The 27432-nt window shown below is 39.9% G+C and overlaps 2 protein-coding genes across 2 annotated transcripts; one reads left to right on the top strand and one right to left on the bottom strand.

Annotated features, from left to right (window-relative positions):
* The first annotated feature begins 8 nt into the window (after positions 1–8).
* Positions 9–11130, top strand: mcoln3b (mucolipin TRP cation channel 3b). The gene is made up of 14 exons (XM_030727150.1): positions 9–174; positions 2083–2306; positions 2406–2573; positions 2941–3094; positions 4250–4325; positions 4431–4527; positions 4927–5026; positions 5131–5243; positions 8985–9134; positions 9286–9387; positions 9793–9915; positions 10036–10242; positions 10468–10598; positions 10738–11130. The coding sequence occupies exons 2-14, from the start codon at positions 2085–2087 to the stop codon at positions 10781–10783; spliced, it is 1689 nt and encodes a 562-aa protein (XP_030583010.1). The 5' UTR covers positions 9–174; positions 2083–2084; the 3' UTR covers positions 10784–11130.
* Positions 11037–23392, bottom strand: LOC115778813 (G-protein-signaling modulator 2-like). The gene is given in 18 exon segments (XM_030727149.1): positions 11037–12145; positions 14170–14282; positions 14422–14607; positions 15220–15379; positions 18359–18544; positions 18935–19032; positions 19262–19427; positions 19676–19784; positions 20427–20582; positions 21082–21197; positions 21319–21442; positions 22140–22279; positions 22656–22729; positions 22732–22790; positions 23170–23186; positions 23188–23222; positions 23225–23279; positions 23282–23392. Coding segments are annotated over 18 exon segments (2073 nt in total). The 3' UTR covers positions 11037–11977.
* Between the last annotated feature and the right edge of the window lie 4040 nt (positions 23393–27432).

Raw genomic sequence — 27432 nt, 5'->3', positions numbered from 1 at the left:
AAAAGTTATCTGGGTAATTCATTACTAGAAAGACGCGTCTGGCGCTCTGGAAGGTCGGCGGACTTTAATGAAGTCAGTCATGAGTGTCTAATCAAAACAATGAGGACTTTTAATTGAGAGGAATACATTAACGGATGCAATTACAAGGTGATTAACCTGTTTCGGGATATAGAGGTAAGCAGCTTGACGGTTAATGTGCATTATTAGATATATTTTCACTTTTTCCCCGGATCTACAGGGTATAGTTTAACTCTTTCACGACGAATAGTGAATAGCTGATTGTTTGCCGCAGTGGTGGAAGACGATCGTGCCTCTAACCTGAACTGGCTTGTATTATTCAGCAGTGCAGGTACGCTTGAACTCGCTGCTTTCCTCCTCCCAGTCAGCTGCTGTGCAGTCATTAATCATGCGAAAAGACGATGAACGAGGAGCTGTAGCCTGTCAGAGCTATGCATTCAGCTTGTACCAAGTATTTCGGTTTGTTACTTATTCTTTTAGTCTATGGATAGGACTGGACTAGACAAATATATTAGAATCTACATTTAGTCCATTAAAATCCAGTAAAGAGTAAAATATTCATTATATAGCAGAAGCATAAACTAAAACAGTACACTGTAACTCTATACTTGACCCTTTTCCTAGAGCCTGCATGCAGATTAGCCATGTACAGCAGTAGCATTGACAACATATTGACAACCATCCACACATGCAAAGAAATCAAACCATAGGTGTCCATAAATTGCGTTATGTGTAATAATGAGAAATGACACAGGGAATAAGTATAGAACAGGCTTACAGAAATTCTTCGTACAAAAGCATGCATTGCTCAGGTGTGATTTTGGCCCATTCTTGCACACACACACACGCACACTTGAAATCTTGAAGGTTCGTGGGCTCCTATGAACTCTGAACTTTAGTTCCTTCCATAGATTTTCAATGAGATTCAGGTCAGGTGATCGGCTGGGCCGTTCTAGCAGCTTTATTTTCTCTCTGAAACCAAATTAGGCTGTGTTTAGAATCATCGTCTTGCTGAAATGTCCACCCTCGTTTCATCATCATCCTGGTAGATGGCAGCAGATTTTTTAAGTCAGGAATGTCTCTGTACATTTTTCCATTCATCCTTCAATTATATGAAGCGTGCCAGCCCCACACCACGATGCTTCCACCTCCAGACCTCACTGTTGGTATGGTGTTTTGGGGTGATATACAGGGCCTTTTGCCCACCAAATATGATGTGTATTATGACATCCCAAGAGTTAAATTTTGAGTCTCGTCTGACCAGACTATATTCTCCCAGTATTTCACAGGTTTGTCTAAATGTTGTTCAACAAACTTTAAATGCTCTTCAACATGCTTTTTCTTCAGCAATGGAGTCTTGCATGGTGAGCGTGCATACAGGGAATTGTAGTTGAATGCATTACTTATTGTTTTCTTTGAAACAATTGCACCTGCTGATGTCATGTCTTTCTGTATCTCTCCACAAGTGGTCCTTGGCTCTTGGACAACTCTTCTGTTATTTCTTTTAACTCCTCTGTGTGAAATCTTGCAGGGAGCACCTGGTCATGGCCGATTTATTGTAAAATGATGCTCTTTCCACTTCCGGATTATGACCCCAACAGTGCTCACTGGGACCTTCAGTAGTTTAGAATTTCTTCTGTAACCAATGCCATCAGTATGTGTTGCAACGATCTTGCCAGAACTCACTGGTTTTACCCATCATAAGCTGTTTCTTGTGCAACACCTTGGTAATTAGACACCTTTTTATAGGCCAACAGTTGCGACTGAAGTAGCTGATATTAATTTGCATTAAGTGGGAGGATTGCTTTCTAATTAATGATATCAGCTGGTTTCATGATGTTCCATGTATTTTTGCAGCTCCCCTTCGTCATATGTTCTATACTTTATTACACATGATTTATTACACATAACTTACACATAACCTATTTCTTTGCATGTGTGGATTGGATGTTTTTTTTACTGACGTCTGATGAGAATTTCATATCAATAGCACCTTTAGAAATATACTTAGAAAATTGGTGATGTGATCAGTACTTACTTTACCCACTGTATTAATAATTTTAGATATGGAGGAGTCCAGTGACTTGTATGATGTGCATGAGGCACGTGACCTCCCTTCCTGGGAGCACCACCAGCCTCAGTGTTTGGAAGATGTGGAAAAAGTGGAGTGCCTCAGGAGGAAGATCAAATACTACTTCATGAACCCCTGTGAGAAATACCACGCTCGTGGACGTAAACCATGGAAACTCATACTGCAGATCATCAAAATTGCCATAATTACCATCCAGGTACAGCGTAATCTCAAACATGACCTAAACAATTGTGATCAACTTATCTTATTGTCATCTACCATCCTTATAAGAGGGTCTTCTTTTTCCCTGCTGCAGCTGGTTTTATTTGGGCTGAGCAACCAGATGGTTGTCACATTCAAGGAGGAAAATCTGATGACGTTCAAACACCTGTTTTTGAAAAATTATGCAGACGGTGGCATGGATACATACACTGTTTACAGACAGACAGATGTTTATGATCACATTGAATACGTCATTCAACAGGTAACTAAATCTTCTAAGAAGAACCTCTAAGATGTGAAATGGTGTTTTTTGTTTTGCTTTGTTTTTTGGTCCTTTCACAACACACAGCTTTGCGTGTACTTTAGCTACTGTCAATTATTGTTGGAATTTTACAACTTTGTATCCTTGTGTGGCTGAAAGCCTGATGGGCTTCTGTTTGTCACGAGACTGCACTTTGGTCATGTCACCTGAATCAGTATTTTAGTTTTGTTGATTATGACTGATATAATAAATGTGTTTAAAAAAAAAAATCTAGGTTGAATAATCTGCTGTGGCTACTGTGATGCTCATCCAAATACTGGCCAAATGCCAGACCTGACTGTAACCATTTCCAATTATTTATTTGCAGTATGGATGTCTGCACAACATCACAGTGGGCAATCATGAATATGAAACAAAGGACAATCTCTACACCCCGCTGTTACTGTGTCAGGAGTTCTACAGGAGTGGGAACATCTACCCTTCAAATGAGACCTTTGAAATTGATGCTCATGTGGACACCAGTAAGCATGATTTTTACTTAAAGGGAAGACTAATAATAGTATAGTTGAAATACACTGATTTTCATTTAAGCCTACAGTGCTAACTGAAAGGTTGGAAACAATGACTAAATCAAGGGTTTTTATATTATTATTATTATTTATATTATTGTCTAACACTTTGCTCAAAACTGCCTTTGCTCTTACCTAACCAGCTTTATGAAGTAGTCACCTGGAGATGTTTAGGTTTGCCTTATAGAAAATTAACTTGCGGAATTCCTTCCGTTCTTAAGTTGTTTGTGTTGGTATACAGCAAAAAAAGAAAAAAAAACTATTCAGCTACTGTGGTAATCCCTTTCATGGAACTAAGAGAAATAACTCCAAGAACTCACAAAGAGCCTTCAGTAAAAAGAAGAGAGTTACCATTCTCAGGGCCTAAGGTTGTTAAACTCATCTAATCACTTAACAGCACCACAGCTTAGAACCATCAATGCTGCGCAGGGTTCATCTAAGCATCAACTTCATGGTCAAATTACTGCAAAAGAGCCACTGAGAAAGACTAATAGTAACAGGAGAAGCGCTTTGTCCAAGAAGCACAGGAAATGAATGTTAGGCTGGTTGAAATGGCTATTATAATTTGGTCTCACTTGTATGGAGGACAATTTGTGAAGGAGCTGTAGGTTTATTTTGTTTTCAAGGTGACACCTTAAACAGCATGACTACCACAGCCTCCTGCAGTAATCTCCCCAGTACAGAGTACAGTGGGAGCATCAGCTGTTTTTCATTAGTAAAAGCACACCTCTAGGCTCTGTAATGAGTGAGTGATTGGCGGCAAGAGTGAGTGCTGCATTGATACCTCTGGGCTTCAAAGAAAGCCAAACTAAACTGATGTTTGGGATTAGAATGAGTTGGACCGTGAAGGGAAGAAAGGGGTGCCAACAAGTGCTCAGCATTTTTGGGAACTCCTTCAGCACTGTTGGAAAAGCTCCAGGGCACAAACTCATGAAAACAGTGAACAGTGTAAACAGTGGCTGCTTTGAACAACATAAAAAAAAGAAAACATATTTAACTTGTTTAACTTACAGACATTGGGACTGAATAGAGAAAGTATTCTCTAATTATTAGGTTAATGTGCTTATTTTGTAAATTGTTGTCTTTGTCGTGGCCCGTCTCTAATAGACTGCCTCAAAGTTTATCCGGCGTATCCCCAGCCGCTACGTGAAACACTTCCCCACTTTAAATTGGATTTTATAAGGTACGTGAACAACATTCACATGCTTTCTTTGACTTTGCTCCCTTGCTCACGCTGTATGTGCATTGATATCCTCCTGTCAGCTCACGTACATGCTCTGTCTTCCAGGTTAATATCTGTCAAGATAACATTCGTTCTCAAGGCAATCAATTTGCAGACAGTGAGACATCGAGAGCTGCCAGACTGCTACGACTTCACTCTTATCGTATGTCATTTGACTTGTCTTCATGGCTCAGTGAACACAAGTGCATCACATCAGACTGACTTTTTAGTAGCAGTGATACGACACATCTGATCACATCATCGCTGCCTTAAATGTGACAGTTATTACTCATGACTCTGCCTAAACAGAGCACAGAGGAGTTTACATCAGTGAAGAAAACTGAAAAGACTCACTGTGAATGCTGTGTTTATTGCTGAAGCTAATTTGAGGAGACAAATCAGAGCAGTTTAATAGAATATACGTGTGCACAGAGCAGCTGCTGTTTACATAGTGAATGTTATCTTTAAGGCCCGGCAGGTGAATGTTTAGCTATGAAATCTGGCTTTAAGGCTGGAGTACTTACGCTTTGCTCTCCTTAAAATAAGGCTGTTTGGTTAACAGATCACTTTCAACAACCAAGCTCACAGCGGCAGGATAAAGGTTGACCTGGAAAATGATGTAGACATCAATGAATGCAGGGAATGGAAGGTATCTGGAGCATGTAAGTTTGCTGAGCAGATTCTAGTGTGTACAAACCATCTGTTTGGAGTTATTATGATTTTCTTTTTTAAAAGATTAAAATTTTTAATTCTTCTCATCCTTCAGATGGCAGAAGCATATACCTGACTGTGCTGTTTGACTGCCTCATCATTATAACGTGCATCATCTCCTCCATCCTGTGCATGCGCTCAGTGATCACTGGGCTTCAGCTGCAGCTTGTGAGTAAGAAAGTTTCTTTTGCTCAGACCTGAGACCGGCTGTGACTGATATGTTTCAGTTCATTGAAGCCTCGTATGTCAAAAATGAAGGATGGAAGTTACAGCATTTTTAAACCTGTTCATGCTCCCAGTTATTCCTTCAATTTGTCTATCTAATCTAGCTGGGATGGGCAACAAGTTCTTGGTGTCACTGGACCAAAAAAAACAAAAACAAAATCCATCATCTGTCAGCATATTGTAATTCAGGTGGAGAGAACTACACTCTCACCAGTCACTCCCAACATTTTTTTCTTTTTTAAACTATCCCATGATGGGAAGTACTGGCCAATCACAGAGCAGATTAAGGTCCTAAAAGTCCATTGAGGAAGTTAATATGTGGCAGCTGAAGCAGTTGGGTGGGTTAAGCAGAGGATTTCTGTCTGGGTGAGTGTGATTTTAATCCTTTTTTGAAGTCAAATCAGACTTATTTTTTAGCCCATACAACGTATTTGCTTCTGCCTGTGCTCAACTGGTGGGAGGGGCTTAGAACACAGAGGAGAGAGCTGCAGGAGAAGCACCATTACAAATCTTATATTTTTTCTAGACTTCGACCTACTGCTGACATCAGATGCAGCATGAAGGGGGGGGGGGGGGGGGGGGGGGGGGGGGCTAGGGTAGAAGTGGGTTGTAAAGCAGGTTGCAGATGTTCAGCAGCTGTGGGCAGGCTAAAGCAACTTAACAAGCAGGCTTTAGATTAGATACCTAGCTGGATGTGTATAAGTTGATGTGGGCTGGCACTGAGCTCAGCTGATCTTCTGTGTTTACAGCTGAGCTCGACTTTTAGAAAAGGATTAAGTTATGACATTTTATTATAGCCAAAGGTCAGCTTGATTTGACTTGATAACATTCTGCACAAACACTTTTCTGATAATTATTCAGTACTGGGACTGAGAACCAAAGGGAGAACCTTTGATGGGAAACTGACTTTTGGTGACCACCTTCTGATTTTTATTTCTTTCAAGTACACCTACAGCACGGTAATATCTAGTTCTAATCAGAATCAGAATCAGAATCAGAATCAGAAGGTTTTTATTGCCATATGGGTGAACAGGTTCACAGCATTAGGAAATTGCTGCGGTACTTCGTGCTTACAGAAAAAAACAAATAAGTATAAAAACTATAAGACAATATACAAGTATACAAATTGCAAATATACAGAGATATTAGAGCTATAACTATAGCACAATATTACAAAATTACAAAATATACAGTGCAGAGACTAATTAAAAGATAGAAGAATGTAGACTATATTCCACTAATATGTACATCAGTGCAGTCAGACAGGTGCATAGACATAGGGTCATCAGCGTTTGTGGAGGGTGGTGGTAGCAGTCTTAGGGTAATTGTTCATGAGTCCAACAGCAGAGGGGAAGAAACTGTTCTTATGGCGGGAGGTTCTGGTCCGTATGGACCGTAGCCTCCTGCCTGAGGGGAGAGGGTCAAAAAGTCTGTGCCCAGGGTGAGAGTGGTCGGCTGTGATCCGACCTGCACGCCCCAGTGTCCTGGAGGTGTACAGGTCCTGGGGAGATGGGAGGTTACAGCCAATCACCTTCTCAGCAGAGTGCACAACGCGCTGTAGTCTCTGTTTGTCCCTAGTGGTGGCTCCAGCGTACCACACAGTGATGGAGGAGGTGAGGATGGACTCAATGATGGCAGTATAGAACTGCACCATGGTCCTTGCTGGCAAGTTGAATTTCTTCAACTGCCGCAGGAAGTACATCCTCTGCTGGGCCTTTTTGATGACAGAGGTGATGGTGGGCTCCCACTTGAGGTCCTGGGTGATGGTAGTTCCCAGGAAGCGAGAAGAGTCCACTGTGGTGATGGGGGTGTCAGTCAGGATGATGGAGGGTAGAGGGGCTGTGTGCTTCCTAAAGTCCACTATAATCTCCACTGTCTTCTGGGCGTTCAGTACCAGGTTATTGTGGCTGCACCAGGACGCCAGACGTTTGACCTCCATCCTGTAGGCCGACTCGTCCCCGTCTGAGATGAGTCCGATGAGAGTCATGTCGTCTGCAAACTTAATAAGCTTGACAGACTGGTGGTCAGAGGTGCAGCAGTTGGTATACAGGGAGAAGAGCAGAGGAGAGAGGACACAGCCCTGAGGAGTGCCAGTGCTGATGGTCCGGGAGTCCGAGACATTCTTCCCCAGCCTCACGTGCTGCTTCCTGTTCGTCAGGAAGTCAGTGATCCACCTGCAGATGGGATCAGGCACGTTCATCTGGGACAGCTTTTCTTGGAGGAGATCAGGGATGATGGTGTTGAAGGCAGAGCTGAAGTCCACAAACAGGATCCTGGCGTAGGTTCCCTGGGAGTCCAGATGCTGTAGGATGAAGTGCAGAGTCAGGTTGATGGCGTCGTCCACAGACCTGTTGGCTCTGTAGGCAAACTGCAGGGGGTCCAGAAGGGGGGCTGTGAGGGACTTGAGGTGGGACAGCACCAGACGCTCAAATGACTTCATGACCACAGAAGTCAGTGCCACAGGTCTGTAGTCATTTAGTCCAGTGATCCTTGGCTTCTTGGGGACAGGAACAATGGTAGCGGTTTTAAAGCAGACAGGCACGTGGCAAGCCTCCAGTGAGGAGTTGAAGATGTTCGTGAACAATGGGGCAAGCTCGTTAGCACAGTGTCTCAGTGTGGCAGGTGAGACACCATCTGGACCTGGAGCTTTGCGAGCTTTGACACTCCTGAACTGCTTTAGCACCTGGTCCTCCTGAATACAAAAGACTGTGGGGGTGGGGGATGAGGGGGACTCTGGGGTGGGAGTCCTTGATGATGTGGGCTTCTCTGAGGTGTGGGGAGTGGGGGAGGTTGGGGGGTGAATATTTGTGTTGGCTGTATTGTAGTTGGGACTGGTGGAGGTGTGAAGGCTGCTGAACTGACCATCAAAACGACAATAGAACTCGTTCAGTCTATTTGCAGTTTGTAGGTCGTCTGTGGAGTGGGGGGTTTTAGGCTTGTAGTTGGTAATCTGCCTAAAACCTTTCCATACAGAGGCCGCGTCGTTCTCTGAGATCTGCTGCTGTATATTCTCAGAGTGATGTGATCTAGCAGTGGCCACTTCCTTGCTAAACCTGTACTTGGCCTCTTTGTAGCAGTCTTTGTCCCCACTTTTAAAAGCCTCCCTCTTCTCTATCCACAGCTGCTTCAGTTTGGGAGTAAACCAGGGTTTGTCACTGTTATAACACACCCTGGTGCGTGATGGCACAATGCTGTCCTCGCAGAAGTGGATATACGAGGTTACAGTGTCCGTGTAGTCATCCAGACTGTCACAGGCAGCCCTCATTGAGTCCCAGTCTGTAGTTTCGAAGCATGTGCGGAGCTCCTCCACAGCCTCACGGGTCCACTGCTTTGTTGTCCTCACCACAGGTTTTGAGAGCTTCAGCCTCTGTCTGTACGCGGGGATCAGGTGGATCATGTCGTGGTCAGAGAGGCCGAGTGCAGCGCGGGGCACTGCGTGATAAGCCCCGCTTATCGTGCTGTAGCTATCTACTAATACTATCTGATCTTCATAATTGGGGCTGTCCTTATTCCTTTCTAATTTGTTGTTTTTATTTTTTAAATTGCTTACATGAGCAGGAGTCAGTGTATTCTTGTCTAAACATGTCTAGCACATTAAACTTGAAAAATGCATCACAAAAGAAAACAGTGACAAATTCCATTTAGAGACTGAAATAACAACCTGCATTTCTTCTTTTTAAACAGGAGTACAGCTTCTACTGCAGAAAATACTGCGGCAGAGAGCTGTCATTGTCTGACAAGTTGGAGTTTGTGAGTGGTTGGTGTATCCTGATTATTGTCAGTGACACACTGACCATCATTGGTTCTATTCTCAAGATAGCGATCGAAGCAAAGGTAACGATGATTTGATATCTGAGACTGAATAACATTCTAGTCAGTTTATAATTTCAATAGCTTTCAATATATTCACTTTGGTACTAATATTTTGCTGCACTGAGGTATTTTTTTTTTTTGAGGTCGTAATTTTATTTTTTTTTTCCCCCAGGTCCTCACAAGCTATGATGTGTGCAGCATCTTCCTGGGCACAGGCACCATGTTTGTCTGGATTGGGGTCATCCGTTACATGGGATACTTCCACAAGTATAATGTAATCTGTCACACAGTAGTAGAAATTTTTGTGCTTTAATAGATATCTTCCAGACATGTTTAAACATGTATTAAATCCTTTAGTCATAAGAAAGCATTAACTAATTACAGAAATGTGTTCATAGGTCCAAAAAAGATGATGCAACCAGTATTTTTAAAATAATCAAGGAAATCTTTTCATATTGTAGTTGCACATAATAGCAGTGTCTGAAAGACTAAGGTGTTATAGGACCTCAAATGTTTGGTCAATGATGCATTGAAAAACCATTCTGTGTCATCGCATTATTTGAATGGCTCATTCATGAATAACTGAGAAAATGAATGTTTTTCTCAAAAAGAGAAAAACATTGTTAGACCACATACTTTTGCATACGTGTTTTCAGATTTACTATCGCACCATTTCCAGATTCTCATCCTGACACTCAGGGCAGCACTCCCAAATGTTATCCGTTTCATCTGCTGCGCGGGGATAATCTACCTGAGTTACTGTTTTTGTGGCTGGATTGTCCTAGGCCCGTATCATGAGAAGGTAAAGAAAGCCTGCTTCAGTTAACTGAAACCAAACCTGAATGTACATTTGTTTTTTGTTTTTTTAATGCAATGGTAAAAAGATTGAGGTTATCCTGGTGTTCTGTAAATGTTTTTGCAGTTCCGGACGTTGAACACCGTGTCAGAGTGTCTGTTCTCACTGATCAACGGAGATGACATGTTTCCCACTTTTAAGAACATGAAGCAGAAGAACAGCCTGGTGTGGATGTTCAGCAGGATCTACCTCTATACCTTTGTGTTGCTCTTTATCTACATGATCCTCAGTCTTTTCATCACACTGATCACTGACACATATGACACCATCAAGGTACTGTCAGTTTACTCCTACCCTTGGTTAGTATTTTTTTTTTTTTTTATGTGTATTCTGCTTTGAATGAGGTTTGAATGCTGCAGAGGAAAGTTTTATGTGCAGCAAAAGATGCTTTGTGCTCGAAGGTGGTTACTAAGAAAGAGTTAATAGTTGAAATGATGTCTAAAACTTTAAACAAGCACACACTGTATAAACTGTCACGCTCTGACTTGCATCATTTAGCAACAGCAGCAGAGTAGAACCCCAACATCAGAGCTGCAAAAATTCCTGTCACAGTGTAAAGATCTGCCAAACTCTGGGGCGTACAGGCTTGACAGGAACAACAGCTGCTTCCTTAACTGCTTCATCAACAGGTAAATCCAGACTTCTACTCTACAGCAGTTCTTTGTTATTCTTCAGGTGATGTTACAGCGCTTGTCCTTTAGTAATTGTCATCTGTGATAACTTTTCTAACAGATGCTAAGCTGAACTTTTTTTTTTTCCTCATTCCAGATGCAGGAAGCATCACGATCAAGAGAGGTTGACTTCAGAGGCATAATGTGATTTCAGTGTGGAAATGCATTAAATTATAAACAGCCCAATAATTAATGTGCACTTTATCCTGTTAAATTCAACTGCAGTGGCTTTTTTTAACCAGTACGCCCAAGTTTGCTTGGGTGAAGGAGCTTTATTTTATGTGCTGAACAGACCCATGGACCCAGGTGGTTAAAGGTTAGAAGTGAGAAATGAGACACTGTCTGGTCTCACTATGATGCACTTGTATTCATTTTATATTATTACTGTATATGAAAAATGTTGTGGTACAAAAGTGTTTTTAATTATGACTGTGACTTGGAAAAACCCCAATGTTGCAAATTCTATATCATAAATCAGGATTCAATAAATAAGCTGAAATGCAAATTAAATGATTTTATTTCTCCATAGACAGGAGAAGGTATTAGTATAAAAGCTAATATTATATTGTTTTACCCTTCACACTAGTTAATCCTCAGTAAAATCTTGTTACAATTAATAAAAAAAAAAAAATCCCATTTCATTTCATGCCAATAAGACAACCCATACATCCATCAACACAGTAAAATTGTCAATCTTTTGTGTCTTTAAAAGCAACATCCGCAAGCAGATATTGTATATGGCTCCACAGTCAGTGCTGTAGCAGTGGATTATTTCCCCAGAGAAGAGTTGAGCTGTGATAAATTACTGCTGGAGAGGTCAGAGATCAATTCAAACAAAGATGTTCCATTCTTGCAATTAATGAAGTTGTAAACAGACCACACAACCTGTTCCACTCTGCTTAAACGCACAATTTTTCTTTCACACAATGTCATGTCCAGCTTCCTAAAGCCAAAAATCAATGGTTTCTTTTTTTGCTGATGATTTTGGGACACATAATCCAGCCAACATTGACCACTACAACGCTCACTTTGTAGGATTGACTTTATGCGAACTTCCAGAGAAAGCAGACATCACTGGCAGGGAGGTCCCTGATAAAAGCAGCCAACCAGTGACATCTCACAAAAAAAAAAAAAAAAAAAAAAAATTTAAAAAGTGTGAACTTACAAAAATGAAGTTCATGTGTCTTGGAAGTCACGATGCCAGTTTTGAGAGCCTACAGAAATCCCTACAGGGTTACAAAACCCCAAAATGTTAAAAAAAAAAAAAAAAAAAAAAAAAAGCGTGCTTGGTTACTTCATTTGATATTATTGTGTGGAAGAAAACTTGCTCCATAATGTCAGCCTGGTTTGTATTGGTTTATGCCAGGGGGAGCCGGGACCCGCTGCTCCTCCATCCTGTTGGATTGGGAACGCAGGATGAGACTGAAGAAATCCTCATCTGGAACAGTTGACGCCTTAGCTGTAGATGGTGGAGCGGCACACCTCTGATCATTCAGTCTGGAACCCTAAAACACAGTCAAGACAGCTAAATTATATCAGCTATAGTGCTAGAGGAACTCAAATAAAATTCCACAGATTCCCTGGTTTCCACACATCAGAATTGATTATGCCTATTAAGGTATAATCGGGTTAAAGTGGAATTTGGCACGTGAACGTACCCTAATTTCGAGTGTAGCGGTGCAGCGTGGAAAATTCAACTCAAATTAGAAATGAGTCACCTAATGGTTTCTATTTGAGGTCCAGTAGATTTGTCTCTTTGTGGACGGGCTTTGATCGTCTGGCCTGTGCTACTGCTGCTTTAAGGTTCACTGCCCTTTGTGGATTTAGTTAACTGCATGCTACACATACAATCAGATATTACATACATCACTATGGCTGCTTTTCAACCCTCCACAGTGAGAATATAGCTAGCAAAAAGGTGGAATTTGGCAAGTGTTACTAAAGAACATGATCAGCTTAAACCGATGATTCCTAACAAAGTCCTTCTGGAAATAAAGTCCTGATACTCAGGAGCTACATTGAAACACATCTAGGTAATTATTTGGACAGATATTTTGAAGAAATATCTACATTAACTTTAATTTCAATTGTCAACATGACATTAAACCTGCATGTACAGAGTATCAGCTCAAATCTGATAGAAATACCAGTAAATTGGAAAAAGATTTTGCTCTAAAAGTTATTCTTTTAACACCATCATGCTGTTGCCAAATTCTCCCATTCTGAGTGTGACATGAGTTATTATGTTGCTGCCACTAGCCAGGACCTAACCTAGCAATGACCCTACCATAGTCTGCCCTGCACCCATGCAACATAGTCCATCACTGTAAACTGTACCACAATACTGTAAACAACCCACTTCAGCCTGCATTTGCTGTCTAGTATAAGCTTTAGATGATAATAACTTCATGTTATTTAATTTGTCAAAAACATAACCACATAACTTTTAGCATGTAATTTGCTGATATTACCTCTGAATAATCTCATCTCCCTCTCTCACATCTTTCTACATCTTGTTTTGCTTCCTGGGAAGTACAGCAACTGTACCTTTAGCTAACAGATTGTGTGCCAAACTGCTCAGACACAGTTTGTTTTTGCTGATATTTGTTGAGTTGGATAGAAAGGATACATTAGAAATTACCTGCCACTTTAAAATAAATAAAAAAAAATAATAATAAAGTTACTCAGCTCCTCTTCAGTAGAGCCATCTAGATACTTAACACAAATGCAGCATGAATGCACGGCAGGGATGAGAAGGAAAAAAGGATGTGTACAGAAAGATCCTTTTATTGTCTCCGCAGCATCAGTTGGGAGGGCTGCCAGGCTGTAGCCCATGAAAAATTCTCACTTGACAGTAGCCCATTTTATATTAAACTTGCTATCAGATATAATTACTCATTAATTGAAGGTGTCAAAACACAGTTTTGGATTCTTCCAGCCCATTTTAACCCCTGGGTATCATCTATCTCAATTTAATTTGTTAGACCAACTCTCCATAGTTTAGGCTACCTAGACTAAAAAAAACTTAAGGGTGATTAAGCCCAGAGAAAAGAAAAGAAAAGAAGAAGAAAAAAAAAAAAAAAAAAAAATCAGGGGCCCCATGATGGTTACATCCACAGCTTAATCACTTTTCAAATAAGTAACTTGGAGGAAAAGAATGTAGATGAGATCTTTTTTGTAAGTCTGGAGTGAACTGGGTAATGTGGTGCTAATTATAGGGGACTTGTTCAGCTGGTGCACTTCCAGTAAAAAAGAAAAAAAAAAGTAATGACTGAACAGTCAATATGAGAAGACAGTGTGCAACAGGCTTTTAGGTACATTTTTCTCTTGTTTATGATCATAAATAATCCCTAATTATGTAACTATGTTCAAATTATGTAAGTTATTTCCTGGGGAACTACATTCACAGACCCATAAAATCATCCAGAATCTAAGCATTATAATTTGGAAAACCTTTAAAGGGCACAGATTAATATTAATAGTTATGTACTGTGCAGGATATGATGTAATGTGGATTACTTCTTCTCACCTGGCACTTAACCAACATGTCAAAGAAGACATCATCTCCCTCTGGCTTCTCAGCACTGGCCTCGATGTGACCGTACAGGGAGGGTGTGCGAGTAGTAGTATCTGTAGTGGGGGCTGGGAAGAAGGAAAAGAAAAAAAAAAAAAAAAAGGCACTTGTCAAGATGTGAGCAGTGACAGTGTGAGGTGTGATTTAAAACAAACAAACAAAAAAAAACAAAAAAAAAAACAACGGGCTGTGCCTCAGATTCTTTACCTTGTGACTGGACTTGATCTTTGTTGGAGGTGGAGGGTGTAGGAGGCTGGTTGGAGGTGTTGACACGTAAGCCAGGAAAAGGGGTCAAGCTGACTCGTTGGTCGTCCAGACGGCGGGCTTGGGAGCTGGCCAGCAGCTCCAGGAAATGACCAGGATCCTGCGATGGTTTTTCGTGCTCTGAAATAGCTAGAAACAGAAATATGTGGGTAAGTAACAGACAGATGTATCATGCTGGTTAACTGAGTTGGGACTACTCTACTCAAAATTTAATTCTGACTTTGTACAAATACAGAGAGGGCAGCATCTTAAAGCAATTCTCCATCCAAAATGATGTGTCCAGCTTCAAATAGTCCCCCAGAGATTTGAAAGCTGGCTGGAAAGAATTTGCCCTTCATAGAGACTAAAGGGTGTGATAAGCTTGGATTCATGGCCGTTACAGACGAGCGCAATGATAACAAAAAGGCTCATAAACACCACTGCACTCACTGAAGGATGAAACCACAAATACAGCTTTTGGGTGGAGTATCACTTAAGGTCATCTCTGATACAAGGAAAAGCATTTAACATGCAAAGGATCAGTCTGTGATGTTCACACCATATAAGGGCAGGGCTGGCATTGCCGCCGTTGTACTGGAATCTGGTTATTTTATATAGTGACTGTCTTGGGCTTAATGAAGGGCATCTTCTCATTTAGCTACACTGTCCTTTATTAAACTCAAATACTGATTTCACTTGTATTTTACCTGGTACCTTTTTATATATGGCATGAACACCAGTGAAGAGACAAGACTGACTCACATTCCTTTTCAGCTACAGGTAGGACGGAGGAGGGAGAGGGATGGGCAGGGAGATGGCTGTGGCCATCCAGTGTACACCTTTGGTCGTCCAGTCTGTTGCCCTGGAAACGAGAGAGGAGGTCGAAAAAGCCATCATCGCCGATAGTGTCCAGTGTTCCTGGCTACAGTGTTAAAAAACAAAAAAAAACAAAGAAAGCTTAATAACAATGGAAAAAGCTCGAGATAATGGTACTCGGGACAGCTAAAAACACACAATACAAGACCAGGAGGTAATTTTTAAGTTCAAAGCTAAAATAATTAGTTAATTTGTCCTTTGACAGAAAATTCAATCATTTTAATAAATAAGTTCTTTGTGTTCTGAGAAATTTTGATGAACCCTTTGTCTCTACTTTCTAACGTTTTAGAGGCACAGTGAGTAACAGGTAAATGTGGGAATACAACAGATTAATCAGTCCAGTTAACAACTGTTTCTTACCATCACAATGTATCTAGCTGAGAGTGTTGGAGATGTTACCTGATACTGATGCAGAAGTATACTATAAATATCTTTGAATACATTTGATGTTTCTCTTTTTTCCTTTTTTTTTTTTCTTTTAAATAAATGTAGTTAGCTAGCTCAGCTGGCTCATCAAAACCTAAAACTTCAATAAGATATGATGGTATCTTGATAGTGGTTTTCAACTTCCTTTGCTAAACCAGACGTTTTTCATCAGGTACAAGATGCACAGTTTGTTATACTGTAACTGCAATGCTTTAGTTGGTTTATCTCTAAAATTACAAACATCCTGTCTCAGAGTGATGCTAAAAAAAAAAAAAAAATGGTTCATGCTTTTATTACTTCTAGGCTGGACTATTTTAATTGATTATCATTATGTTGTTCCCTGAAAAGCCTTCAGCTGATCCAAATGCTGCAGCTAGAGTATTGACAGGGACTAGAAAGAGAGAGCATATTGGCTTCTCTTCATTGGCTCCCTGTTAATCCAGAATTGAATTTAAGATCTTTCTTCTCACACACAAGGTCTTGAATCTTATCTTAAAGACCTTATAGCACCATATCACCCCAACAGAGCACTTCGTTCTCAGACTGCAGACTTACTTGTGGTTCCTAGGATACTTTAAAATACAATAGGAGGCAGAGCCTTCAGCTTTCAGGCCCCTCCTCTGTGGAGCTCCCAGTTTGGTTTGGGAGACAGACACTCTCTCTACTTTTAAGATTAGGCTGGAGCTATACAAATAAAATTTAACTGAATTAATTGGTGGCATTACAAACTTAGGATTCTGCATGTTTGAATATATAATGTATTCTCTATATATTGTGCTATTTTTGGCTGCTCTCTTGTCACAAGAGGTTGACACAGTGGGTAGCGCCACATGTTTGATTTGCCAGAGTTTTATGCCCTTCCTGATGTGTCTATTAAAGTATTATAGTCATAAACGTGACACTTTTTTACAGATGGTTTTAATCTGAAATTCTGAACATAACCTGGTCTGCAATAGGTCAGGTGTACAGCACATCTGTAATCTGATCTGTCAGGTGCCCTATACTATGAAGGAGTTTCAACATACCCAGGGTATCTTTGGATTCACTAACCCTAACTTTACCAATCAGGATAAGTGGTAACAGGAAGCTAGTTATCAACTCGCCAAGTTAACTCCGGGTTTTCCCTGTGTGTTCCCACAAAAGTGGTGGCGCGTTGGCAGCATTTGAACAATCACAACAATTGATAAGTGTATTAGCAGCAGAGTGGCTGGTTTTTACAAAGAAAGCTAACACTGTAACAATGCACTACAGCTGCTGCAGACAAATCTGTGGTGTGAGCATGTGTTAGAGAAACACAATATATTAAAAGTGTATGGTTTAAGCTCTTTGGTCAATAAGCTACTTTCAGTTGCTCCCTTATTCACAAGGGGTTACCACAGGGGGCAGCTGACGTTGAAGCCAGGAAAAGCCAGCAAAAATGCAGACTGACAAAAACCACAACTCTGTTGTGAAGACACAGGACAACCCGATGAATTATAACTGAGTATTTCATTAAGTTAATTTAAAAAACAAGTTTAGTTTTATTCTTTAAGCTGCAGTCCCAGTGGTGTTTAACAGTCTGAGAGCAAGAAAAGAATAAATATGAGCAGAATTAATGGTTTAATCTATGTGCAAATTTGATATACGATCAGCAAATACAAATTGGTGTCATCTTTTAGGATAATTTATTAATGCTTACAGAACAATAACACTGTTGTTTGCAGGCAGCAGGGGAAAAAAAAAGAAGAAGAATCTATATTTAAAATAAATAAATAATTAAAAAATAAATCTGTATTTATCACTGATATCCATCAGAGAAAGACACCAGATGCTATTGAATAACTTTAAACCCTCCCAACTATCTACGCACAGAGGCCTGAGGATCCTTCCAGGAACGGTGACGCCATTTCCTGAAGAACTGATTTCATGCTCGTTGATCTTTAATCTGGCACCTAACCTGCTCTGGAGTGGGTTAGGGCCATAGCACAAGTTACAATGGTGACATACCCACCAAGAAGTAAACCATCTCTGTAGTAAAGAAAACCCCAGAGATTTTTTTTTTTTTTGTATATTCCTTACTTTGTACAGTAATTATTCTTTCCTTCAGTTTTTGTTAATTAATAATTTTTCACATAACAATACAGCAACATATTCCAAGACAACTAGAACAATACATATCATGTGTACTCATGCAAATTTAAGTCACACTTGCTATGCGTAGGCACAGAGAGGACAAAAAGTTTGCTTCACTCGTTTGTACTGCAAGCGTTTTGCTACAAATTCACTTAATTCTGAATCAGCCTTAACTTTCATTAACTTGTACTTGAGCCTATATTGTAACAAACTCCTAACAGTATTGTAGAGAGAAACCTTTTTCCCTTTAAGCAGGCGCTTGGGAGCAGTGGAGAGAAAAATAAAAAACAAGTCAGAAACTATGACCACAACTCTTCCTCCCACAGTCTTCATTCTTCATGTGGGAAGACATCATCGGGAGGCTGTGTCACAGGTTGCATATTTGCTTTTTTAGGCTGAATCATCATTGACCACAAGCTTAGCGATGACTGTAAGATTGTTTTGAGTGGTTTATGTTTTGTTATAAGCTATTGTAACTTAGAAATACCTTCTGAGGCACTGGTGCTTCCAGCTCCGGATCTCTGTCCTTGGTGCAGGTTTTGCGTTGGCCTTCAGGAGATGATTTGTCATCCTTCTGCCTTTTGCTTTTTAGCCGTTGGAAGAGGAAAAGCTTACCGGAAGCCTTGACTGTGTTATTCTTTGAAGACCCAGGAAACACATCTTCTTCCCAGTCCTATACATATAAAATGTACAGTATATAGATGATTTATATAGCAATGACAGAATCATGCTATCGCCTAATGCTTTATCTACCACAGGCTGGGTGAACAGGGTCTTTGGGTAAAGAGAAAAGTATCATTCTTTATTATGCATTTTTCATGTAAAAGCCACTTTCTTTTGTATTTAGTATGCTTTCCCTGTCAAAACAGCAGTTTTATTATTACTCCGTACCCCTTACCGCATAAATTACAGAAAATAAATGAAAATAGTAAAACTAATGAGATAATTTAATGAGAAGTTTAAATTTTAGGCTAGACTTAGTTTATTTAACTGAAAACTCAAGATAATTTCATATGTTTTGACCAGTTTTGAAACAAGACGGAGAACAGTTAGATTTACGTACCGGATGTGCTGAAAAATCTCCACTTTGACTTTTGCCAGGAATTGGACTGAGATCCAAATTCTCTTCTCTACTTCTGTTCAAGGATGGAGACTTGGACCCTGAAACAAAAATCAAAAAATTACCCAGTGTGGCGACATTTCTTGTACAGCAATGATTCAACAAAGTATCACAGCATAAGGCGCTGGACACTAGAAAATGGATTTCTGACTCTTTACATGGTTTGGCTTTAAAGGGGATTTGACTCCATTTTCTGGCAAATGCGTTAATACACATTCAGAAATGTAAGAATAATTTGATCAGGCATAAAATAGCAAAGTGCAGATTTACCTGGTAGGCTGGGGTAACCCTGGTAGGCTTCTGCCAGAGCAGAGCTATTTGCATTGGTGTTGCGGAAGAGGTAGGGATGGAAGTTGGGGTTGGACTTGAGGCCTACGGCCAGTCGTAGGTCTGACAAGTTCATCCTGGCTGTCGCCTCACCACTTTTATCTCCAGTCTGCACCAGTGACAATATTCAAGTTCACTGTGAGCACTTGACAGCAAAACAAAGACAGAGCACACTGCGTAGGGAGTTCATTTAACATTAGCTGTGCAACATTCATACAGCTGGCTTTACAAATCAAACGCAGCATAAGCAACACAACTGTCTCCTGCTGTTCCCTATGCAACCAGCAGGTGGAGGTGTGGCCTGATGAAAGCTACTGATTGGACTTCTGAAAGAGGAGGAAAACTGTAAACAATCACCTCTTTGGCAATTTCTAGATGTTTTTCAGCAAAGTACATGGCTTGCTCATGATTCCCCAGGGCTGTGTGGGCATTTCCTAGACTCCAGTAAGCTCTTCCTTCACCAACACTGCAGCAAGACATAAAGGCAAACAGGCTGAGCAACTTCATGTGAAATTATGCAAGACGGGGTAGTCATACATCAAATTATCACACATTGCAATCACTTCTAAAATCCAGGCCAACTAAAATGAGGTCATGCGTATTTCACAACAGCAGCTGGTATTTAACATTTCCATATTTATCACTAGAGATATTTAAGGGAGCTTTTTTTTTTTTTTTTTTTAAATCAATTTTTATGTAAAAATCTACTTAAAAAAATTAAAAACAAACATGTGCATGAGTAAAGAGATATGAATTAGAGAACACTCAGCACCTCCGATTTTAGACTTTTTACGTGTCTTTTCCCAAGACTTAAAAAACAAACAAAAAAACAAAAAAAAAAGATGTCCCCCATTATAAAATAATCACTGCTTGTCAGCAGAGATCCTGCAGAGAACACGCCTTTGTAAAGGTTAGGTGTAAAAGCTGATCACTAACTATGAGATGAAATGCTGTCTTGGGACCTTCTGGTTTTGGATGTTTGTATTAACACCACAATTCAACAAATGCCTTTTCCAGAGGCCACCCACATGTAGAACGCACGATCTGATTACACTTCCGAGGACAATTTGGCAGCAAAGCTGACAACAAAAGGCTTTCAATTGTATACCGGTCTTTGAGATCCTGAGCAATGACCAGATGTTTGAGGTGATAATCAATAGCTCTCTCATAGTCCTGCAGTAGTGTGTAGGTGTTTCCCAGACTGTAACAGGCCTGAGCCTCCACTGCTCTGTCCTTCAATAGTCTGGCCAGCTGCAGTGTCCTCCTGAGGGTGGAGAAGAAGGGGAGGAAGAAGGTCAAAGAATGTCTAGGGCGGGTGCAGGAGAATGATTGTTATCTGCTCTTTTCTGTTCTCTTTGTGCTCATTTTTCCAAGGACAACTATATCAAGATAATACTGGAATCACAGATTGAGAAGTTGCTTACAGCAACTTAACAATGTTGAGTGCTATAAGTCATTAAAAAAAAACAAAAACAAAACAAAAACATTTTATGCTACTTGTGAATGCCAAACTAGTGGATTTAAAGTGCAGCCAAAAAGTTCCCTCTCAGCTGGTGGAATGAACTCCAGTGTAAATCACTTAAGTTTATTCTGATTCTTCATCTTGTAGCTTATTTATGGCTGTCTTTTCATGTGTAAAAGAGTTTAATGTAGCATTTATAGTACAAAGAGGAAGACAAAAAGCTCTTGAGTGTTTTCTATGATTAAAAAAAAAGCACTTATTTTCATGCCAGACATGAGGTAAGAAAGGTCATGAGCCTCACTTGTAATGACCAGCCGCCACGTCAAACTGTTTGAGGAATATGTGTGCATTGCCAAGGTTGCAGTGGGCCCTCCTCTCAGCAGACTTATCCCCAAATTCTTTAGCAATGAAGAGGCGCTACAAATGAAACAGAGTGTGCACATTACCATCTTACTAACAAATGAGTCCAACATCAAACTAATATTGTGCAAGCTCCTAAACAACCATTGAAGAATGCCACGAGTACACTGCTACCCACCTTTTCATGTGCAGCTACTGCATTCTCAAAGTCTCCCAGCAGATAGTAAGTGTTTCCGAGGTTCCCGTAGGTACGACCCTGGGCCGCCCGATCGCCTAGCTCCGTCACCAGGCACAGGTTTGCTCTTTTTTCATAATAGGTGCAACAAAGAGCTGTTCATGTACAGACTAGACAGACAGATGAAGCCCTACTTATACTTGGTGTTTAATGACAATAGAAGTTCATCTACTGCTATCTACCTTTTTTTTTTAAAGTAACTTTATGAACCATTTAAGGTTTCTTTCTTTCTTTCTTTCTTTCTTTCTTTCTTTCTTTCTTTCTTTTTTTTTTAAAATGGATCAGTTGAAGATTACATAAAGAAATTATTATACAAATCCACACAATCTACTTGTGCATGATGGTCATGAATGCATAATAAACAGCAAGTGACCAAAACTTGACTATTTTGATTACAGCTACAGGAGGCATTGGTTTCTGTGCCACTCCAATCTGAGTAAAGGTCTCAGGCTGTCCACCCATATAGAAATTGCCTACCGCTGATGCCAATATGTTAGTGAGTGAAATGCCAGGCAAATAAGATGGAACAATTATTAAACAATTTTATCACAAACACTGCACAGCAGTGTTTGTGATAAACACTGCGCAGCAGCTTAACACCTCGGAGCTGGTTTAAGCTCTAGATCTAATGCATTTGGCAAGCTCGTTTTTAAGCAACTTGCAACCACAGCAGAGTTCAGCATCTTAGCCATATCTCCTCAGGACCTTCACAGTACAACAAAGCAAAAATCAATGTTTATAGGTAAACAGTGAAACCAACTCACTCATAGTACTGAGCAGCTTTCCTTAGGGCTATCCTTGCCTCCTCTGAAAACTCTCCTGGCTCTGCTCCAGTCCAGCAGATGCTCTTGCCCTTGGCGTGGTAAACGTTTCCAAAATTATACAGCGCTCGAGCTTGCCCAACCTACAACACATACACCAGATTTTCACAGACGGAAACCAGAGTGACCAGTGCTGTAATTATATACTTAAAATACACAGACACCAGACTGCCTTGCTTGCATGCAGGGTGCAGAACTATTCTAGATGTTGTTAAAGCGATTCTATGCAGTCATCATGTGTGCCCGAACTGTTCTGTGGCTGCACAGCATGTTATGTGGCATGGCTGTAACAAATTTGGATCCATTTATTCTAATCAAGGTAAATGAGCGTTTTAGTCACAAACTGAACTTTTTATTGACAGAACAGTTAAAAAAAATAATTTATTCTCACGTTGCTAAAATACAACAGCTGAATAAATGCTCCACGTGTATCGAAACAATAAATAAAATATGACCCACCTTATCATATATGGCTCTTGTGATATCCAAATGTCTTTGGCAACAAACCACTGCTTCATCGTACCGTCCTAAAGCTTTAATGTGTTTCCGAGGTTACCGCTGGCTTTGGCCTCACCAACTTCATCTCCAATTGTTCTGGAATGCAATGAAGATAAAAAAAACATTAGGAAATAATTAGATTGGAATTTCAGTGTATTCCTTATGTGTATTACAATGAAAACACAAGAGGCAAGAAGTAATTTACAGCTGCAAGCAGTAATACGCTGGAGTCTAGTTTAGCAGTTTAAATCAAGGAGGAGGGGATATAGTGATTAAAAAAAATTGTATCATTTCTTCTGAATGTATTTTTAGTCTGTGGTGTGTGTGTGTGTGTAGGCTGGCCCAAGGTCAAAAATTGCACCAGCAGAGAAAAAAAAAACAAAAAACAAAAAAAAAAAAATCAAATTTTCACAGTTGAAAAATCAAATAAAAATCTTAAAATGAAGATGTTAAACAAATCACTACAAATGTTCACCTGGTAAGTGTGAGGTCCATGCCGATGGTACTCCAGAGCTTTATTGTACTCTTGAGGTGAAAGTAGGCATTTCCCAGCTGGCTGTAGGATGCACTGAGGAATTTGGAGGTCCCTCTGTCCCAACCTGGATGGCAGACTCAAAGAAGGACACACCCGCCCGGTAGTCCCCAGTTTTACAGAGTCGCTCAACCTTCAGAGCCAGGTCCAGACCTGATGACTCCATCCTGCAGGGAAGTGGGTCTACGTGAGAAGTTACAGTGAACTATGTGCTTAATCACAATGCTGAAAGCCTTACTAAATCAGGAGGATGCCAGATGCACCCACCTGTAAATGACAGAATTCATCTCCTTATCATTTCTCCCCAATCCCATTACTCATGCTGAGCCACAAAACTAAAGATTATGACTCAATACTTAGTCACTACTAGAAAGTCCTGATCAAATTACAGTACCAGTGTGAACACACTCATCCATTCAAATGTACTGTACACTGAAAGGACTAAACTCAGAAATCAAGTTTTTTTTTCAAATAAATGATTACGCTTGACTAGGATTTGATTAACCAATCAACTGCATAGCACAGCATACAAATGTCTTCTACTCAAAATGATGTAAAAGATCATTTACGAGAACCTGCTGCCAGTGTAAGAAAATGCGAAAAGATTTAATTTTTTGTTGTTTGAATTATTTAAAAGAAGATATTTAACAAAAAAAAAAAAAGTAAAGTGACTTAACAGTAAATTGTGAAACTGTTCAGCATTATCTGCAAGAGCCACTTTTTAAAAATTTCACAAATGTCCTCAACTATATCAGAATCAGTACCACTGCGAAGACATCTTCTGCGTTTGAAACAGGGCCAATTAACCTGAAGATCAGATCACTTGAATGACACATGAACTCCTCTCACAGCTCACTGTGGAGATCCCATGTTGCAGCAGTTAAATTCCTACACAACACGTAAGAAAACCCTAAATGAGAAGCAGAGAAACAATCCAGACTACATGAAACCAGACACAAGAACTATAATTCCAAAATAGGACAGAGCATTTCCTGTCCAACTCCTCAACTGCCACAATTACCCCGAAATGAAAATGTGTACTTCACTTTTAACCATGACACTACCTAAACTAGTAAGGTCTACCATTTTTTGCAACCTCAATCATCTACTGTTTGGGGGCTTCAGAGCTGCCAGAGATACAAAAGAGAAGAAAGGCGAGTAAATCCATGACATTTCATAATAACGCTGTGAAACAAATCCAGTCATGCAAGGCTGCAACAGATTCTTAATTACAGGACAGCATTAGCTTGACTTGACTTGTTCACTGATACTAAATTTGGAGCAAAAACAATGATCCTCTGCATGAAAACAGGTCTACCCACTGAATTCAGTCCATTTCTTCTAAACATACATAAATATAAACACAGCTTTAAGGACCGTGCTTAAACTTTGGTGCCTGCCACAGGAAAACACACACATGCAGGCATTTGTCAAAAATAATCACAGGTTTAGAATTACCCCTGTGCACTTTTGACCCCATCCCCCAAAAGAGACCAAACCTTTTATCCCCTGCCCCCGTTCTGAAAATGAAACCATTTCCTGCAGTATTTGATGCAGGACTATTATGTTTGTTAGCTTGTTCAATTCAGGAGCTCAAAAGTAATTTATGAGTGACCGAATGCGGTTCCATAGGACTCATATGACACAAACATCTAATATTTCTTTGTGATCTGCTGCATTACCTTTCTAAACTTAGACATTTCCTCTTCTAAATGCTCCAGTGCTACTTGAACACACTTTGGTTACAAGACTATAACAGAAGTACTTAACTTCAGCTCGAGTGCAGGAATTTTCTTTCAAAGGTACTGAAAAGAAACTAAACTTTTTATAATTCTACACTATTTTAAAAAAAATGATGCCTTTGTTTTTAAGAATATGTTGGAGAGTTATATTCCACAAACATAGAAATTGTGAACTGTAGAGATGTATGCGTACATCTAGAGTACCACAATGTTTCCTCTACATCAACATGCTTTCTGACATCTAACTGGACATTTTGTTGCCACCAGGCAAACAGAAGTGACAATCCAATGTCCCGGATCACATACCTGTTGCTTCTTCCCATCCTGATGCATTGAAGGCAAGTTGACACGACAGACATTTCAAGCTTCTCGATCACTCTCAGGAGCAAACACAGCTCATTCAGCAATGCACCCTTTATCTTCTCTTCCTTCACGTGCATACACATAACGCACAAGGCCACGGTGTCTCAATTTCAAAGAAATAAAGAAAAATCCCTCGGTTATGTGCAGACTTCCCTGAGAGCTCCCTTCTGGCTTGTAGCAGCAAAACAAAGGACTTAATCCTCTCAGCATTCACATCGACCTTAATGGTCAGGTGAAAGGCTGAGAGACCTCTTGTTTAGGTGAAGACGGATTAACGACAGCTTGTTTCAGAGCAGAAATGATTGGCACGAGAGCAGTCGGTGAGGTTGGTATGTTCAGCGGATTGTTATATTTCTCACTTTAACCACTGATAGCCTGCACATATAATCCACCTGATGGTAATGTGTCACTTCCAATCAGGCCAGACCTGCATGGTAATTATAGCCTCTTTAAGTGGCTCTAGCGAACCCTAAGGCTATTTGCTTGACCCCCCATGAAATAATCATTCTGTGGCATGCAGCCTGGATATACACATATTTTACTACTGCTCTCTCAACAATGTTTTACGTGGATTTTAATGAGATGCATCATCTATTCTTAGAATAATTCTCTGTGATTTCTGGAGGAAAATCCCACAGTTTACAGCCCAAAGATGTATTAGATAAAGAAAGCCAAAAATAAATTCACACCCCTTCACAATCTCTTAACTAAAGCTTCTAGTATCTCAGCTGTTGTGGATCCGAAGAAATCCACTTGTCCGAATTAAGAAGGCTGGACCTATGTGCCCTCTAGGGGATGTTTCCACACCCTTGTCCACAAACACTGGGACAAGCCATGTGACTTTAAAGCTACCACCTCAGCTGACCAAAAGCCAAGTCAATAATTGTACAAAGAAGTCAACCTTGATGCACAAAGATATTATTCAGAAGTTATTGTTAAAATGAATTATTAGCTATGAGCTACTTATATAGGAATAATAATATACATCTTCCTGCTATCTCCTACCTGTGACTATGACTTCAAACTAGACCAGCAAATACCCGTTATCAGATGGTTTCATTTATCTGCATGTTAGCTGAACATTGATTAAAAAATATATATATGCCAGTAGTAAACTGGCTAGATGGGGCTTGTGTATGCAGCACTTAAAAGATTGATGTCTCTACACCACATGATTTTCAAAAAAAAAATGTGTTATATACTATACTAATTACATATGGAGTTAAACATGAGTGTCAGTGTAAAAATAATGAAAATACAGCTTTATAATCTCACAACTGTTTCAGTCCTGCCATCAAATATTTACATTGTGGCTCAGAAGGACCTCCTGTAGTCTATCCAGAATTTGTCATCAGTTAGCCAATCAGGTGTCACGTTACTGACACTGACACAGACACAAACTTAAGACAGAAAATGCACATCTTTTTTGGAATTGATCTTAATAAAATAAAAATAAAAAATCCTGGGAACATATACAAAGAAATTCCATTTCAGGCTACACATTCATTATTTTTATTTTCAGTTAATCTGTTCATTATGTCCTTAATTATTATTATTACTGCAGAAATATGTCCAATGCATTTAATTAGCTGTAACCACAATTTTAAGTAATTGTGCCTAAAATAAATTCTGTTTTTACCATTTAATCTTTTTTTTTTTTTGACTGCCTAGTCTATTCATTATTGCAGCTCGTATGCATGTCAGCATTCAGATTTTCAGCTCTTATCACTCCACGCCAAATAATGTGGATTATTCAAAGATAGAACAAAATAACCAAACTAACCCCTCTGTTTTCATATTCAGAGACAATAACATGAAAGCATGTTACAGTTTATGTAAATTAGACATGCAAATATACAGCCTACCTCAGGCGGACATGGAGTAAATGCTCTTTGTCGTGTGCACATTGCAGAGTAAAGCTGCCAAACATGCCAGTCAGCAAAGCAGTCCTATAAAGAGCCTGGGTGAACACAGCCAGAGACTGAACCACATTATGGATTCCTGTCAACTGCTGAGCTCAAGGTGAAAAAAAGCATTTTAAAAGAAAATCTGGAAGCTAACTGACATGCAACCAGTTTGTGAGGAAAAGCCTGAATGCTGC

The sequence above is a fragment of the Archocentrus centrarchus genome, chromosome 4, assembly GCF_007364275.1.
Source record: "Archocentrus centrarchus isolate MPI-CPG fArcCen1 chromosome 4, fArcCen1, whole genome shotgun sequence".
Classification (NCBI taxonomy): domain Eukaryota; kingdom Metazoa; phylum Chordata; class Actinopteri; order Cichliformes; family Cichlidae; genus Archocentrus; species Archocentrus centrarchus.
This window is presented reverse-complemented; position numbering and strand designations above follow the sequence as displayed.